The 17,226-nt window shown below is 38.1% G+C and overlaps 1 protein-coding gene and 1 long non-coding RNA gene across 5 annotated transcripts in view; one reads left to right on the top strand and one right to left on the bottom strand.

Moving 5' to 3' along the window:
• The window catches only part of LOC131552296 (uncharacterized), a 23,947-nt gene extending 11,912 nt beyond the window's left edge, over window positions 1-12,035 (bottom strand). The window contains exons 1-5 of one of the 2 annotated variants that reach the window (XR_009273938.1): window positions 11,245-12,035; window positions 10,397-10,509; window positions 10,118-10,313; window positions 7,043-7,217; window positions 6,299-6,364 (exon numbers count right to left, since the gene is read on the bottom strand). This is a non-coding gene — a long non-coding RNA (uncharacterized LOC131552296). The remainder of the gene's footprint in view (window positions 1-6,298; window positions 6,365-7,042; window positions 7,218-10,117; window positions 10,314-10,396; window positions 10,510-11,244) is intronic. The other variant, XR_009273937.1, reaches the window with a different exon arrangement.
• Window positions 1,786-17,226, top strand: hk1 (hexokinase 1). 3 transcript variants are annotated; one of them, XM_058795964.1, is made up of 18 exons: window positions 1,786-2,077; window positions 4,620-4,782; window positions 7,045-7,193; window positions 7,985-8,104; window positions 8,276-8,371; window positions 8,476-8,575; window positions 8,842-9,025; window positions 9,116-9,271; window positions 10,100-10,333; window positions 13,353-13,657; window positions 14,183-14,331; window positions 14,842-14,961; window positions 15,048-15,143; window positions 15,263-15,362; window positions 15,508-15,691; window positions 16,140-16,295; window positions 16,412-16,645; window positions 16,734-17,226. In XM_058795964.1, the coding sequence occupies exons 1-18, from the start codon at window positions 2,015-2,017 to the stop codon at window positions 16,879-16,881; spliced, it is 2,757 nt and encodes a 918-aa protein (XP_058651947.1). In that variant the 5' UTR covers window positions 1,786-2,014; the 3' UTR covers window positions 16,882-17,226. The 3 variants fall into 3 exon arrangements, with proteins under 3 accessions (XP_058651947.1, XP_058651948.1, XP_058651949.1); XM_058795965.1 differs by lacking the exons at window positions 1,786-2,077; window positions 4,620-4,782; window positions 7,045-7,193; ... (4 more) ...; window positions 9,116-9,271; window positions 10,100-10,333 and adding an exon at window positions 12,190-12,329; XM_058795966.1 differs by lacking the exons at window positions 1,786-2,077; window positions 4,620-4,782; window positions 7,045-7,193; ... (4 more) ...; window positions 9,116-9,271; window positions 10,100-10,333 and adding an exon at window positions 12,339-12,466.

The raw sequence follows: 17,226 nt of genomic DNA, 5'->3' as shown, positions 1-17,226 counted from the left end.
CTCGAACCTCATCAGGCATTATAGGAGAAAATTTAGAGCTGTTAAACTGGCAAATAGAGGTTTCAAAAGTATTGACTAAAAGTGTGCCATTAATTGTGGCCAATGTGTATTACAGAAAAACATTTATTTCATAATGATATTTCCCCCCATTTTAAATTCTTATTATCCAATGAAAGTTTAGTTTTTTGTGAATTTTCTAAATAAAAGATCAAAAGGATTAACAATGCAGATTAATTTTCACAGCCGCCTTTGATCATATTTACCAAGGGTGCCAATATTTTTGGCCATGACTGTATGTTTAGCTATATGAATGAATCAAATCTGTCATTTGTGATGCTTCTCGTGACGCATCTCAGTGTAATTCGCTGTGATTGGCTCTGCTCAGAAAGAGGATGTTAGGCTGTCACATTCACGTGCTTCTGAGAGGGGGAGGATGGCTGCGTGCCTTGAAGCACGACCCACAGTAAAGCTCATCTGGCCTGTGTTACCATCACCTCACCCGCTTCTACGGATTTTCCAATTACCTTGAATGTTTTCCACCATGACATTCCCCTGAGATACTGTAAAATAAACCCTATCTAATAGCTTAGGCTAAATCAAATTTAACACACATTTTTATTTATTTATTTTTTTAAATGTATTTTATATTTTCATCAGCATTTAATATGTCCAGTATATATAATATAGGATACCATTTGTTTTATTTATTTATTTGATTAATACATAAGCATTTTATGACCAGCTAATATCACAGGGATTTTTTTGTTTGTTTGTTTGTTTATTTTATTATATTAGCATTTATAATATTCAGATTATAGGGTACCAAATATTTTATTTATTTTATTTTTTAATACATAAGCATTTAGCATCCATCACACATCAAAGGGTATTAATCGTTTAATATTTAAAGTTTTATTTTATTTACTTTTATTTTTTAAATCATTTTAACATTTACCTAATGCTTGCTTTTTTTTTTAAAGTGTTGCATTCCTTTTCAGAAAATTAACAAGTGCATGTATCAAATCGGTGTGATGCAAAATGGGTATTTTAGAGCCTCAGTCATTGTAATGAACATTTTAAATGACAATTAAATCACATAATGACATGGATATTGTAAGACAAGGAGTTCATTTCCTTGACATTTTAATGTCATTATGTGTATTTTAACATCAACATGTCATGTGCATCCTCTCTTGTTTTCAAATGTAAATCATCCCCAGCTGTTCACACATTTTAGGCCAGGCCTTTCCAGACTGACCACTAATGTCATTTTTGCCGCCATCCTTTTGACCATCCCCCCTGCCGACTACCCTCTAAATAACGTCACAAGAAGTCTCCTTTTTTTCCACCAGCGTCACACATTTCTAATGGTCCTGTCTCTGAACTGTATAAACAGGAAACATGCATCTGTGCTGATATGACTTTGGCTATAGCGTTACTCAGCATTTCCGCTTCTCCATCCAAATCTACCAACCTAACTACTTTTAAGATCTCAAACGGTGAGGCTTTGAGCATGTGACACACTGAGAACGTGCACTACGTGCCTCTTAGGTGAAGCCCTATTTCTTTCACTCAAGGTGGAAGAGAATGAGGAAAAAGGAAGACTGAAAAGGACTGAGCGGATAGAATGGAAGAAAGAGGTGGGATCTGAGAGGAAGAAGCAAGAAGGAGAGCCAGAGGAGGGGGGCGGCTGTCAGCTGTGCAATGCCTCACAAGCCTGCCCATAAAGTTCAGCCAATAGGAGCACAGTGAGTAGGCAGGGCTTTAGCCGTTCCCCATCCTAGCCTCTGCTGCATCTCATGCAAGCGCATTACATGCAGCTTGACTTCCTAGGCCGAGGAGAGTCAGACATTGTCGTAACGCTGGGAGGGAACACCCCTACGTACCGGCTTCTTGTTTTACAGCTAACCCACGTTGCTTCTGGGCTCAAATTGTTTTGCCTGCCTCACTGGAAAGGATCATAAGGCTTGTCCTTCTCTCTTTTGTTGCTTTTTCACCAAAGAGGTGAAGCAGGATGATAGCGGCACAGCTTCTGGCCTACTACTTCACTGAACTGAAGGATGACCAGGTCAAAAAGGTGAGTTTCATCATTTGTCTTTAACAACTGCTGCTCAAAACTCGCCCTCACGAGCGTTTGCGAGCTTTTCCAGACGCATGACAACAGGTGACATGGGCCTGCGTTTTACAGCAGAGAGTCGTGAGATGCGCCTCTTCTCACGTCCCTCCATCTGCAGCTTCTACGTCACACGATGTGCGACGGCGAGGATGAGAGGACGAGGTATACCCTTGCAAATGACGACATGACGCCGTCGCCATAGGTTGTCGGGTTCATGCTGCAATGTCCTTGAAAGCAGGATGTGGGGCGTCATGAAGCTGCCATGAGGAGAGGAACGATTTTTTTTTTTTTTTGTGTGTGTGTCTCTTTGTGAACGTGCTTATTGGAGAGTACGTCTCTGAGTGGGGGAAGGTGGTCGTGAGCGTCAACCCCCCTCCCCCGTAGGAAGAGTGTCGGGTTTCAACAGCTGACTAACGGCGTGCCTTTGTTGGAGAGTTTTGACAGTTTGAATGCAATTGTGGAGGGAGGGAAAGGTGTAAACAGAGCAGGCCTGCATGTATGCACATGCCTGTGTGTCTCACTTTGAGGATATGTACTCTATATTTTAACTCTGTTAGTAAAAAAAAAAAGCTTGATTTTAAAATACCATTTTAAATGTGATTATTAAATAGTTCTACCTTAACTCAATTGCTGAGAAATATTTGAGAAATACTCTAATATTTGCACACAGATTTAGATATTAATACATAGGTGGTTTATATATTAACTTCTATGATTATTTTTTCCTAGACTATTTACTAAACCATTTTCCTAAACCTAGATGCTAATATAATAAATTCCCCCATTTTAATAATCTATAATAAATAACTAAATTCTGCCACCCTTATTACCTTATATTATGCTGAATTCTTATATAGTGCTATTATGAAAATATTTGCACAAAATGAATTAACCAGATATTAATTTGTCTCAAACTTTTGAAATTTAGAGTTTCGTATGTGCCACTTTCTCTGGCAATGTGCGTCAAGAAGTCATCATGGTTTGGATACAAGTCAGATATTTTATATGCCTCATTATTAATTTCCACAACAGTGTTATTTTAGTATTTATAATTCACTATTACAGAGTTTAATAATATTTTTAATAAGTGTTTATTTTAATATTTTCATTTTAGTCTTTTTTTTATATATTAGTTATTAAACTTCAGTAGTAATTAAACTTATTTCAGTTAACTGCCAAGACAACATTTCTATTTTTGTTCAAGTTTTTTAAGTTTAAGAATTTCATCAAATATTGAATTATTTTATTTCAGTTTTATTTCAAACAACTATTTTTAATAGTTTTAGTTAACAGTAACAACACCGTTCCACAGAAGCACATTAACACTTCAGAGTAAGAAGCAACAGTTGTACTGTGTAACATGGTTACTATAACAACATGTAAGGCATGACAGACTGAAATGAAATCCATCCTGTGTGATTCAGTTGTGCACCTGCTACTCTCTCCTGATAAGAGTTTTATGACCCATAGATGCCATACATATAATTTAATTATAAAAGTTATAATGTGACAGGAAGTTGGTGAATAAGCGATTAAACAGTGGTGAAATGTAGCGTATACGACATAGCCTTTGCAAACAAATCACACAGAGAGAAGAACATGTGAGTGCTCTTAGCACATTTAAAGATAAAGCCACCATTCTCTTCAGCCTCATTTAGACGATCCTGGCAGCTTTACCACTGCTCACATGTTTTTACGAGGAAGTTGGATGTTACTCATGGCGGTTATGCAATGACCCATTTTACACACCCTCCTTGTGAACAAAACAAATTCAACACCTTGAAAGATATTGTAGTAACCTTCATGCAGAAATGTCATCATGTAAATAGAGATTTTACTGGTATATACTGTTTCTTACATGTGTGATATTTGTAAAAAGTAATATATTTATCAAAATTAACATTTGCCTATGGTTTGGAAGACTATACTATGTACAGAACTATATCTGATTGAAAAATATATATATATTATATATATAATAAATAATATAATAATAATATAGTAAATATATTGTCTTCCAGAATATTTGTTATTAATCTGTAAGGGTATCATCAAATACAGAATGTAAAGAACAACACTTTGCATACTAATATAAAGTATTTTTTCATCAATGGCATCATACACAGATTTTAGCCTAAATCTCACATGTGCTCACACTACAGTTAAAGGCTCAATCACGAGTCAGCATATGCAAGAGCAGGTGCTTATGTTTACAGTATTAATTCACTTTTGTTGCTGTGAACCATCTTCCACTAGCCATTTTCCTGATGAATACCGTCTGTGTTTATGTTTATAAACGGCATTGGCCATATTTCTGGTATGTCTGCATCTAGGCCACAGGCCATATATTTCAAGGACACACTGACCTAACAACTGACAGGCAATGACTTGACTGCATTCACCATGATCATCAATATTGATTACTAACAAACACCTGTGTGCTTTAGAAAACAGGGGGCAAAGGGCACAATGTAATTTGTTTATTTTGTGTCCATTTGTGTAGATTGACAAATACTTGTACGCCATGCGGTTCTCTGATGAGACGCTGCGCGACATCATGGCCCGCTTCCGAAGGGAAATGGAGAATGGATTGGGACGAGACACTAACCCGACAGCTACCGTCAAGATGCTGCCCACCTTTGTAAGGTCCATTCCTGATGGATCAGGTGAGCTTATCATTTTTATGGCCACAAATCGTAAATAAATGCCTTTAAAGACCTTTATCTGACAACAGAATCCTTAAGTAATGACAAAAGCTTGCTTTGGAAGTAGCTGAGAAAGGATGCTGTGTATAGACAAAAAAAATCATCCGGGCTTTCCTCATAAATTAGTGTCAAGCAAACTGTGGAGTCTGCAGTTCTGTCCATCAGGGCAAATCAGTCTCGAAAAGAAATGTCAGCTTTCTTCATTCACTTACTTCTTTTAAATGCTTTGACAAAAGAAAGAACAATACGTTTGACCAAAATTTTGTTTTTTCAATCGAAGAGGTCAGATGCTTACAATTGACTTTAAGTGAATTGCCCTCAGAGATACCTGAACCTTAGAAGGTATTCATTAAAAAGCTGTTTGCAATTTGTGAAGAAAACTAGTTTAACCGGTATTGCTGCAAGTGTAGATTTCCCATAGCACAAAAAGTGCTGGCAATCGGTTGGATTTTCATTTTAACCATTTGTTTATTCCATTTTTAAGATGAATATGCACCAAGGCTAAGTAATGGTTACATCTGAAACATTCTAAAGTCACATTCTGGTATGATTCTTTTAAATAGCTTTTGAATTAATGACATTTGCCTGGCTCCAAATGTATTTACTATGCAAACTTTACCACAGTATAGAATGGGATGCACCTACTACCGCGTGTTCACAATATTGAACCGATTTTCCCCGTGCCACAACACATTGAGAGCTGCATTGACATGTGCTCATGCCTTTTTACATGCCCTGCAGCATCCAACCAAACTCACTGGGTTACATCACGGATTATATGAGCTGTAATCCCAGTCAGATTGGCATGTGAAAGTTGACTTCAGTGCAGTTTGTTAGCATCCGTACTACAATGTGTTCTGCAAGGCAGTTTCATTCTAGTTAATGATGGCAGATTTATCGCTCATGTAGCAGCAAAGTAATTAAAAACAATTAGAACAACATGGAAAAATCTGATTGATTATGTGTCCACATCAATAATCCATTCATCCATCGCTGCAATATGTAGCAGTCCAGAATAGCTTGTCAAGAGCAGCTCTCTAGTCCTAAGGTGCTGGACGCTACAGCATAAACAATTCTATATATAGATTCTGATCTATTAACATCCCAATGATAAAACAGCAAGTCTCTCGATATGAAAATGCCCACCAGTGACCACTTACCTGCATTTAAAACAAATGCATCTGATTTCTTGTGGTTTGATGTGATTTTAGATGTTAACAGATCGTCTGTGTACAGTGAGTATAGAATAGTTTCAATTTTGTCAGGTCTCTTTTTGTGTGAATTGCACTTTACCTCACATTACCCTTTATATTTGTACTCATCTCTCATTTAAATGATAAAGTTTTCCAGGAATGGTTTTAATATGTTGTTAAATGACATATTAAGTTTGCTACAGGTCAATTCAGTCATTAAAAAATACATTTAGGATGTTGAAATAACATTTTACTGTAATAACCTGCAACTCCAGTTAACTGACCTTTCCAGTTGATGCTGAGTTTACAGAATTAAAAATCTTCACACTCCCAGACCCCTCATTTCCAACCTAGAAACAGAAGACAGCCAGAAAAAAGAAAGGCATTTGAGTTTCAGTGTTGCTTGGCAACAAGCACTCCACATAATATTGACAATCTGGACACGTCGAGGAGCCCCGAGAACCAAAAAGACAGTTACAGAGAGCATTTTTGACGTATTGCAAACATCTATTGGCATTACTCTTTCTCTGTTCAATCTATGGCATAAACAGACTTGTTAATCACCATTTTACTGCAAACATTTTCTGAAGAATCTATTTGTAAGAATTTACGTTGTCTTGCTGTGAGTGCGCTGCCTGGGGTGATTTGTTTCTGTCTTTCGCCAGCTCAGTAAAAAAGCATTCCTGATTATCCTAGGTCACAACCAAAATAAATGTTGATGCAGTCTCACCATTTCAAGAATGGTACACTATACCCAGTCAAGTTTCTGGCATGTTGTCATATGGATAATAGTGGCAGTGTCCTTTAGGTAGCTTAATAAAGCAACTTCCAGAAGGGAACGTTCTAACTAGTTTAATGTTACATGCTTTTAAGTATTATTAAAGGGATAGTTCACCTAAAAATGACAATTCTGTCGTCATTTACACATCCTCATGTCATTTTGGTTGAACTATGTCTTTAAGTTAACTTGTGAACTCTTGATAGTAAAGAAATACTTGTAATATTGATGATTTCTTTAATTCACTTACAGAGAAGGGAGATTTCATTGCCCTGGATCTGGGCGGCTCTAATTTCCGTATTCTGCGAGTGAAAGTGTCTCATGAGAAGAAACAGACCGTGCAGATGGAAAGTCAGATATATGAGACTCCAGAGGACATCATCCACGGCAGCGGATCACGGGTACATGACCAGTTTTTCATCCACCTGAAATCATAAACAACCAATTTTTGTTGAAAATACAGTATGTGTGAAATTAAGTATATGAATTAATATTGAACAACGTCATCTGAATAGCCAATATGTTAGTGCTTACGATCAAACATTGTGTCTTTAATATCATATAGTCTTTTGTACATTAGACAGTTAAATGCCAAGTTCTGTCATGAAACTCTAGATGGTACAGGCTGAAGGGTCCTTAGCAAACTGATGATATTCACAGCGTTAAACTACTTGGCACAAGCTGATTGATTCATGTTGCATACGCTGCCAATGAGCGTGCTGCTTTACATTTAAATGGCTAGTTATCATTCACTAGAGCAGTTCGCAGCACACTTTTAGAGTTCCTCTGAAACCCTCCACCTTCCCCAGCTCCACCTGTATAGATCTACTACGGGTTATTATATATGCTATTGTGAGTATTTAAGAGTATTTAAGACAGCAGTATGACTCACATACTCACAGTACCGTATCAGCAGTATTGCAGATACAGCAGTTCTATACTGGCAGTAGCAAGTTCCTGCACTTGCTTTGCAGCAGCAACAATAATCTACAACAGCAGCAGCAATTCAGCAGCATAGCAGATCTATTTCGCCAAGACCAAATACATTAACATTGTCATATCCATTACCATGCTAAAATCTTCCAAGAGTTGTCATAATAGAATAGGTGTTCTGATCTTCTGTCTAAGCCATCCAGCTTTTGTCTACAATCTTAATTGTCTCCATTTTGTACATGCTCATTATTTCTTGCAGTTGTTTGACCATGTTGCAGAATGTCTTGGAGACTTTATGGAGAAACAAAAAATTAAAGACAAGAAGCTTCCAATGGGTTTCACGTTCTCATTCCCTTGTGCACACTCCAAACTGGATGAGGTAACGGAACATTAAATTCTATATGGTTTGCCAAGAAATTATGACATTTACATTTTTATATATTTCTACTACTGTGTGTCACAGATCCAGTTTAAACAATTGAGATTTAGATTTTTTATTGAATCCTGCTTACAAACTTATGACAACATTTGTACTATTGTATTTTTACAGGCTGTTTTGCTAACATGGACAAAACGCTTTAAGGCCAGTGGGGTTGAGGGAATGGATGTAGTAAAGCTCCTAAACAAAGCCATCAAAAAACGTGGGGTGAGTGTTATAAAGTAATCTATTATTTTATGGATGGTATACAGGTGGATATTCATTTTAGACTTTTTCCTGAAGGTTTTAATGGTGTAATAATTCACTTACAGGACTATGATGCAGATATCATGGCTGTTGTCAATGACACTGTGGGAACTATGATGACCTGTGGCTTTGATGACCAGCGCTGTGAAGTCGGCATTATTATAGGTAAAAAAAATATTTATATACTAATATCTCTCTATTTTATGTATTTTATCAGACTCTTAAATGGACAACAAATGAGTTTAAAATTCGAATTGTAGAGTTGTAATGCCCATTTAAATCATATAAATTAAAATGAAAAGAAATTTGCACGCAGCAACATTGTAAAATTAACTTCCCTCAGTGTATATGTTTGATATTCTAAATATGCTCAATCAAAGCTTCTGGATTCTTGAACATCTGCGATGACATATGCTGCTGTGATCCCTCAGGTACTGGCACTAATGCATGTTACATGGAGGAGCTCAGACACATTGACCTGGTGGAGGGAGATGAAGGCAGGATGTGTATTAATACTGAATGGGGGGCTTTTGGAGACGACGGCACATTGGAGGATATCCGAACTGAGTTTGACAGGGAGATTGATCGTGGGTCCCCCAACCCCGGCAAGCAGCTGTAAGTCACAGAATTTTAAAAGCTCTCAAAAATCTTAGCATATTTTATCAGAATTTTGAAGAGGTGAAGGTGAATGTTGGCTGTTTTAAGGTTTGAGAAGATGGTCAGTGGGATGTACATGGGTGAGCTGGTGAGGCTGATCTTGGTCAAGATGGCTAAGGAAGGCCTGCTGTTTGAGGGCCGCATCACCCCAGAGCTGCTTACAAAAGGAAAATTTGAGACCAAGCATGTTTCTGCAATTGAGAAGTGAGTTGTACTTCATTTCATTATGGCCATTATTAATTAGATAATGACCATAAATAAAATGAATAATTAATTAATTTTAAAAATGTACCTAAAGGGACAGTTCACCTTCAGTTGCTGTTCCCCATTGACTTCCATGGTATGGAAATAAAAACTACTATGCAAGTCAATGGGGACCAACTGAAGGTGAACTATCCCTTTAAATCTTATTTGAAAAATGGAATCACTGTCACTAGTGGACTGAAATTAAAGAAATAGTTCACCCCCCAAAAATGAAAATGTAATCACCCTCAGGCCATCCGAGGCGTGGATAAGTTTGTTTCTTCATCAGAACAGATTTGGAGAAATTACAGCACTTGCTCACCAATGGATCATCTACAGTGTATAGGTGCCATCAGAATGAGTCCAAACAATTAATAATCCACAAGTAATCCACATGACTCCATCAATCAACAGTCCATCAATTAACGCCTTATGTTAAGCTGTTTGTCAGAAACAAATCCATTTTTTCCCCCAACAAATCCATCAGGTTTTTTTACAGATAAATTTGTTTGCTACAAATATACAGCATTCCACTTCACAACATAATAGATAAACTGGAGTTGTGTTCTGGGCTATTTTGATATTTTTATCAGCTGTTTGGACTCTTCTGATGGCACCCATTCACTGCAGGTGATACAAACTTATCTGTATCTTGGATGGCCTGAGGGTAAGTACATTTTCAGCATTTTTGGGGGTGGGGGGGCAGAGCTAGATGAACTATTCAGGTCCTTTATGACTCTAAAAATCATGATATTTTAAACCTTACAACAGTACCACTTCTTTCTTTAGGAGCAAAGAAGGACTTACCAAAGCCAAGGAGATTTTGACACGCTTGGGTGTAGAGCCATCTGAAGACGACTGCATTGCTGTGCAGCATGTTTGCGCTATTGTCTCTTTTCGCTCTGCAAATCTAATTGCTGCCACTCTGGGTGCAATCCTCACACGTCTCAAGGACAATAAGAACAGCCCGCGCCTCCGCACCACAGTGGGCATCGATGGTTCCCTGTACAAGATGCACCCACAGTGAGTATTACATTCAGATCATCCAATCAGACGAAAGCATGACTTATCAGTAATAGTATGTACCCAGCATGCTTAGTAAGTCATCTCAGAGGGTTTTGGGAATACATCTGCAGGTGCATGTGACACCATGAGTGAGGGCTGAACCCTCTTGAGGGCTCTTCAGACAAGGGCGAGTTCTATTAATACACATTGAATAGGTTTCCATAAGAGCAGCTGCGCCTCTATTTGTTGTGACACTATACTCACTGACCTTATATGTGGACACTAAATTGGACATTAAAAGCTTACTGAGCGACTGAAAGATTAGAGAAGTTCGCTTTTGAATGGGAACTGATATGACATGAATTTCTATGCCATTCATGTCACATATCACGACCTCTTTGAATGTCAGAATAGAATGTCTTTAAATAAACCTGAAAGAGACATGGCTATGTTACAGGACAGTGTGTTGCCCAAGAACGTTACGCGACGCTTTGGAATACACCACTCCAATAGGTCAGTCTCTGCATTCTAAGTAACCGTTGACATAATTCTAAAAACGCGGCATTCAAGTAAAAAAATGTAACAGGGGCAATTCACACTTAACGCATTCTTTTCCATTGAAAAACGTGCGTTTTAAAAGGTGATCGCAGCATTTTGAAATGCCGTGTAACCCGTTCCAGACGCTGCGAAATACTCCTTGAGCGCAACGGTCAAACGCGTCCGTCGAGCGCAGGTTTACAAAATGACCCATCAGTATTTTCCCATTCCTTGGCGTTTTTAAGCGCAAAACGTGTTCTGTGTGAACCGAACAATAGGTCATATTGTAAACCGGTATCCCGTATCAGAGCCTATGCAAACAATATCTCAATAGCAAGCGTGATATGTATAAAACAATTAAATAATGGAGAAATTAATATTACGTAACTTACATTTTAAATAGACTGTCAGATACTTTGTGTAGTTTTGCTCCTCAAAAGCAATGACTCCGAATTAACCGTCTCCAACACTTTCATTTGTGAACAAAACAGAGTGAATCGTTTGAATAAATGATTCATTGACTCATAAAGAAAGTCTCTTTTTGCGTTCCTGAATGAATAATTTTGAAAGAATCGGTTGAATGAATCATTCAATTAATCAGTCCCTTGTCGCCACCTACTGGCGAAACTATAGCTGTGTCCGAAACCACTCCCTATCCACTATATAGTGCACTATATCGGGTGTCAGCCATTTTGTAGTGCTGTCCGAATTCTGAGTGAACGACTTCATTCCCTACATTCGTTCACTACTTTTTACCCACAATGCATTCTGATTTCGAGTGTACAACCGATGTACACTCGCTGAAGCACTATTTCCCACAATCCAATGCGGAGAACCGACGAGCTGTTAGAGCGAGCCAGTTTGAACGAGAGATGCCGTTTAATTTGCAAAAATGATGAATTTGGTGGATTTTTAAAAATGTACGTTGGTAGTGTATTCATTCTGATGTCTAATTAACGGTCCCCTGAGGGCGCTCTACGGCCATCTTATTTGAGTGCAAAAATGCTGCTCGGGAGAGTTTCAAGATAATACAAACAATAAATACATACAATTATTAATTTGTGCTAATGTGAGTTTATTTTTGTTGACAATATTTTAATAGTATTTAATGATTATGACCATATTACAGAACAAATGAATAATATACCATCAATGAAACCACAAAGCTGATTACAATAGTCATTTTAAGTGTTATTGCTATTAATATTATTTTCTAAAATGAGGTACATGAAATATAAAAGTACATCTAAGATGTTTTTGCAACAGCCAAGTCTCACGCGCAGTGTACACGTCACCGTCCGAATCCGTTCACTTCATTTAGTTCACTCCTTTGTAATATAGTTCACTCAACTGCCTTACACTATATAGGGATTAGTGAATGAGTGACCGAGTGAGCGATTTCGGACACAGTTTATGTAACCTACGGATAGAGTCCACACTGACGACTCCGCTTCGCGTGGCCGCATCACTACCTCAGGTGTGCATTATTTTTCTAATAATTCAACGGACCGAAGTCAATTATTCCGTTTATACTACGGTTGCCACACCTCATCGACATCGATCAGATGATATATTACAAGGCATTCGTCCAGTTTTTCTACTTAAATCGCTATTGTGAGTAGGATTATTTCTTCCGCCAACGCCAAGTAACGGAGGCTTGAGTCGTTGATAGCAGACTAATGCAGTTAATACAGTTAATAAGTAAGTTATGAGACAGAGAGAGAGAGTTTGGCAGCAATGTCTAGTTATACTTAAACTTAGTTCCTTTTGTTCACGAACAGCGCCGTTGTTGTTCCGTCGCTTGTGAGAAGTCATGTAGTTTTTAAGTTGTTAAACTACTGATAAAATCGTCAGAGTAGCGCTAACAACATTAGCGCGATGTATGCTAGTGTGTGTGCAAACTGTAACTGTTATGTATGTGCGGTCTGTGAGGGAGAGATAGAGTATGTGCTTTCCTTCCGTACATAATAAAGTGTAATTTTGTGGCAAAACATGGACATGATCTGTCGTTTTTATTCTTTTGTTTACTATATTTATTTGTTTGGCCAGTGTCGTTGTGGATTTTGGTTATTTTGCTGTTGTAAGACCTTTGAAATAAAATAAATCATTTGGCGAAGTGATATGGTCATGTAATGCGGTCAAGAGCTGCCTGGAACTACGTTCGCCGTGCGTTTCCCTGAAAATAATTGCACACCTTAGAACAGGGTTCCTCAGATCTTTCCCTGGAGGGCCAATCTGCTGCAGAGTTTAGCTCCAACCCTGATCAAACTCACCTACCTGTGATTTTCTAATGATCTTGAAGACTCTGATTAGCATGCTCCTCAGGTGTGTTTGATTAGGGTTAGAGCTAAACTCTGCAGGAGTGGGCCAGATTTGAGGATGCCTGCCTTAGAACGTTGGTCAGCCAATCAGATTCACGCATTCAACAACCCTGTAGTATAATTAGTAATACACACTACACAAACTGACATTTGAATCCACAACCCTCTGTTTCTGCCAGGTATGCCCGCCGGTTGCACAAAACTGTGCGTCGTCTGGTGCCGGAGTCTGATGTTCGCTTCTTGCTCTCTGAGAGTGGAAGTGGCAAAGGAGCTGCAATGGTAACTGCCTGGGCTTCCCGGTTGGCCGATCAGACACGTCAGATTGCCGAGACGCTGGCAGAGTTCCGGTTGACCAAAGAACAGCTGCTGGAGGTGAAAAAGAGAATGAGAACTGAGATCCAGAATGGACTGAGCAAGAACACCCAAAGCACGGCCACCGTCAGGATGCTACCCACTTATGTGCGGAGCACCCCTGATGGAACAGGTAAAAGATGTACAGCTATAGAGTGTATTTTCCTAAAAAATAGGCAAAGAATCCTATATGGGCAATGATCCCTCAGACATAATCTTCCATTCCTTCACTAAAAATGCAGTGTCATAATTACATTTAGCAAAATGCATTCATGCATCATGTCTAAAATCTGCCTGCTCCTCTGCTATGAGTAAATGAAATTCTCTTTATCCCTGTTGAATTGCATCATTGTATAATCCTAGGCTTACTCAATACAAGCACATGACATTGTTTTGTTTCCCTGATGGTGATTTAAGGTGAAGAGTTTTAATATGCAGCTCAGTTAAGAATAGTGCATGCCGATGTGTTTTCACCATCCAACAAATATAAATACTTTGCAAATGTGCTTAGAATTAAAAACCATCTGAATTCACAAATAGAGCAATAAAATTAAACGATGGCAAATTATATTGGATAAATTTGGCATTATTTAATACATTTTTGTATGCTGCAGGATTCATGACTTCTCTGTATTTCTGTATTTTCTCCTTTATATAGAAAATGGTGACTTTTTAGCTCTGGATCTTGGAGGTACAAACTTCAGGGTGCTTTTGGTAAAGATTCGCAGCGGCAAGAGACGAACTGTGGAGATGCATAATAAAATCTACGCCATTCCCATTGAAGTAATGCAAGGAACCGGAGAAGAGGTGTGTGTGGTCATTGTGATATATTTGCACATCATTAAAAGACTAGACTTACACAAAAAGCATCTTTTATATAGTTGTACACAACCTAAAATATTCCACTAAAAATAGCTTTCTATTCATCAGAGAATCCTGAAAAATGTCAAATGTTAATCTGATTATAATAAATATTTTTGAGCTCAAAATAAGCATATCATAATGATTTCTAAAGGATCTTGAGACACTGAAAACTGGAGTAGTGAGGAATCAGAGGAATTTTATTTTATTTTTTTAAATGGGAAACTTAAAAAATTAATACAACATTGTTGAGCATAAGAGATTTGAAAAAAAAAATAATAATTACTGACCCCAAAGTTTTGAATAGTAGTGTACATACAGTATTATGCTATGATATAGGATGTGTTGTTTTATTAATTAATGACTACTTAATGGTTAATAACAATTTTTTATCTCTAAATAAAAGCAACATTTCAACACTAAATTATTTTAATTTCTGTTCCACACCACCTGCAGCTATTTGATCACATTGTGTACTGCATATCTGACTTCCTGGATTATATGGGTATGAAGAACGCCCGCCTGCCTCTGGGCTTTACCTTTTCCTTCCCCTGCAGACAAACTAGTCTGGATGCGGTGAGCTGCCTTGTTTGCTTTTTCAACTTCATTTGCTTATCTATTGAATGAAATCCTGATGATTTATCATACTTTGATGAATACAGGGAATTCTGGTAACTTGGACAAAGGGCTTTAAAGCCACAGACTGTGAAGGAGAAGATGTTGTCGGCCTCCTGAGAGATGCGATCAAAAGGAGAGAGGTGAGTTATGGCATACCATCATAAATGTGACAATACGATACAAGATTTTATAGAGTAATTCATTTTTAAATCTTGATCCTTGTGTGACGAATGTTGTGTATATGCTATATTATGTACAGGAGTTTGATTTGGATGTTGTAGCCATAGTGAATGACACAGTGGGTACAATGATGACCTGCGCATATGAGGAACCCACATGTGAGGTTGGGCTAATTGCAGGTAAATACAATACAATGTATAATGAAATATTATTCAATATATCAAATGTGACAAATAATAAAATTGTACCGCTACATTTTAAAGAGTCTTATATACACATTTGAGTTAAGTGAACATGCTAAGATATTCATATGTGTGATTTTAGGAACGGGTAGCAATGCCTGCTACGTGGAGGAAATGCGAAACATTGAGACGGTCGATGGAGTGGATGGCAGGATGTGTGTGAACATGGAGTGGGGAGCGTTTGGAGATAATGGCTGCCTGGATGACATCAGGACTCAGTATGATAATGCTGTGGATGATCTCTCCCTCAATGCCGGCAAACAAAAGTGAGCAGTTTTACCTAGTCGAATGTGAAGAAAAGAAAAAAGTGAAAATAGATTGATGCAAATGTTTTAAAGTAAGAAAGCAAGTCTTGAAGAATCAGAAAGATGATGAATCTACTGTTTGCTACCATTATTTAAGAATGTAAATGCAGATACTATCAATATTTACAGTCTTACTGCCCATTTTTTTTAACAATTCTTTTAAATTGTAATAATATTTCACAATATTACTATTTATTAACATTATAGTTTCTGTTCTGTTTTTATTAAATAAATGTAGCATTATGGTGTGCATAAGAGACTTCTTATAAAATGATTTAAAAAATCTTTTCAATCCATAACTTTTGAATGATGGTGTGCAATATTTCATTTTTTTTAAATAATGTTTTGGCATATTAAAGATCTAAACTAAACTCTAGATCTAAAAAAGTTTTTTTTTTTTCACTTTTAGGTATGAGAAGATGTGCAGTGGCATGTACCTGGGTGAGATTGTACGGAACATCCTGATTGACTTGACAAAGCGTGGCTTCCTCTTCAGAGGACAGATCTCTGAGACCCTAAAGACCAGGGGCATCTTTGAAACCAAGTTCCTTTCCCAAATCGAGAGGTACTAGTTAAATGACATTTCCATATTTCATCACAAAAACCAGAGAGACTGAAATGCCTAAATACATCCTGTTTAGAAACATTTCAAATTGCTTAATGGTTGTTTCTTCCCTCTAGTGACCGTTTGGCGCTACTGCAGGTCAGGTCCATTCTGCAGCATCTGGGCCTGGACAGCACATGCGACGACAGTATTATTGTCAAGGAAGTGTGTGGAGCTGTTTCCCGCCGGGCTGCCCAGCTCTGTGGAGCAGGAATGGCCGCTGTTGTAGACAAAATCCGAGAGAACCGTGGTCTGGACCATCTGGATATCACCGTTGGGGTGGATGGCACTCTGTATAAGCTCCATCCACAGTAAGTACATGCAAAATAAATGCATTTTTGATTGTATTTATAGCTACAGTGCGTAAATGTGGTACCTGACTTGTGCCTCTCTTTTCAGTTTCTCACGGATAATGCATCAGACTGTGAATGAGCTCGCCCCCAAATGCAACGTCAACTTCTTGCTCTCAGAAGATGGAAGCGGGAAAGGCGCCGCCTTGATCACTGCTGTTGGCTGCCGCCTCCGCCAGCAAGAACAAAAGAGCTGAACCCTCCGTCGAACAAGCCCTCAGCTCCTTCTCTAGCTCTCTCGCAGAGCGTATACATTTCCACTCGCAGCTGTGACTCAGCTGTCATCCACCACGATCCGGCACATCCTTCTGCTCATGCCCAGAGCTGTGATTTGACCCCTTTGCTTCTTATCTCACTCCTACATGTTCCCGTCAGCCTTTCTCTGTGTATGTCTTTGTGTGTTATTAGGGGTTGGTCTATCTGTGTCCACCCAAACTATATAAAGATGTTAAACTGTTGTTAAAGTATTTATGGATGTATATTGGAAAAAGGGAAGAAATGTAAACACATTACAAACATTAAAGTTAAGATATTTGACCAAG

The sequence above is a fragment of the Onychostoma macrolepis genome, chromosome 13 (assembly GCF_012432095.1).
Source record: "Onychostoma macrolepis isolate SWU-2019 chromosome 13, ASM1243209v1, whole genome shotgun sequence".
Taxonomy (NCBI): domain Eukaryota; kingdom Metazoa; phylum Chordata; class Actinopteri; order Cypriniformes; family Cyprinidae; genus Onychostoma; species Onychostoma macrolepis.
The sequence above is the reverse complement of the archived record's forward strand: the minus strand, read 5'-3'. Positions and strand labels throughout refer to the sequence as shown.

What these genes read in the sequence shown, in the direction of transcription:
- hk1 (XM_058795964.1), top strand. Translation starts at nt 2,015, where the DNA reads ATGATAGCGGCACAGCTTCTGGCCTACTACTTCACTGAACTGAAGGAT. An exon ending in CACACTCCAAACTGGATGAG is followed by an intron (nt 8,105 to 8,275) that starts GTAACGGAACAT and finishes GTATTTTTACAG; the next exon opens with GCTGTTTTGCTAACATGGAC. An exon ending in ATGCGATCAAAAGGAGAGAG is followed by an intron (nt 15,144 to 15,262) that starts GTGAGTTATGGC and finishes TATTATGTACAG; the next exon opens with GAGTTTGATTTGGATGTTGT.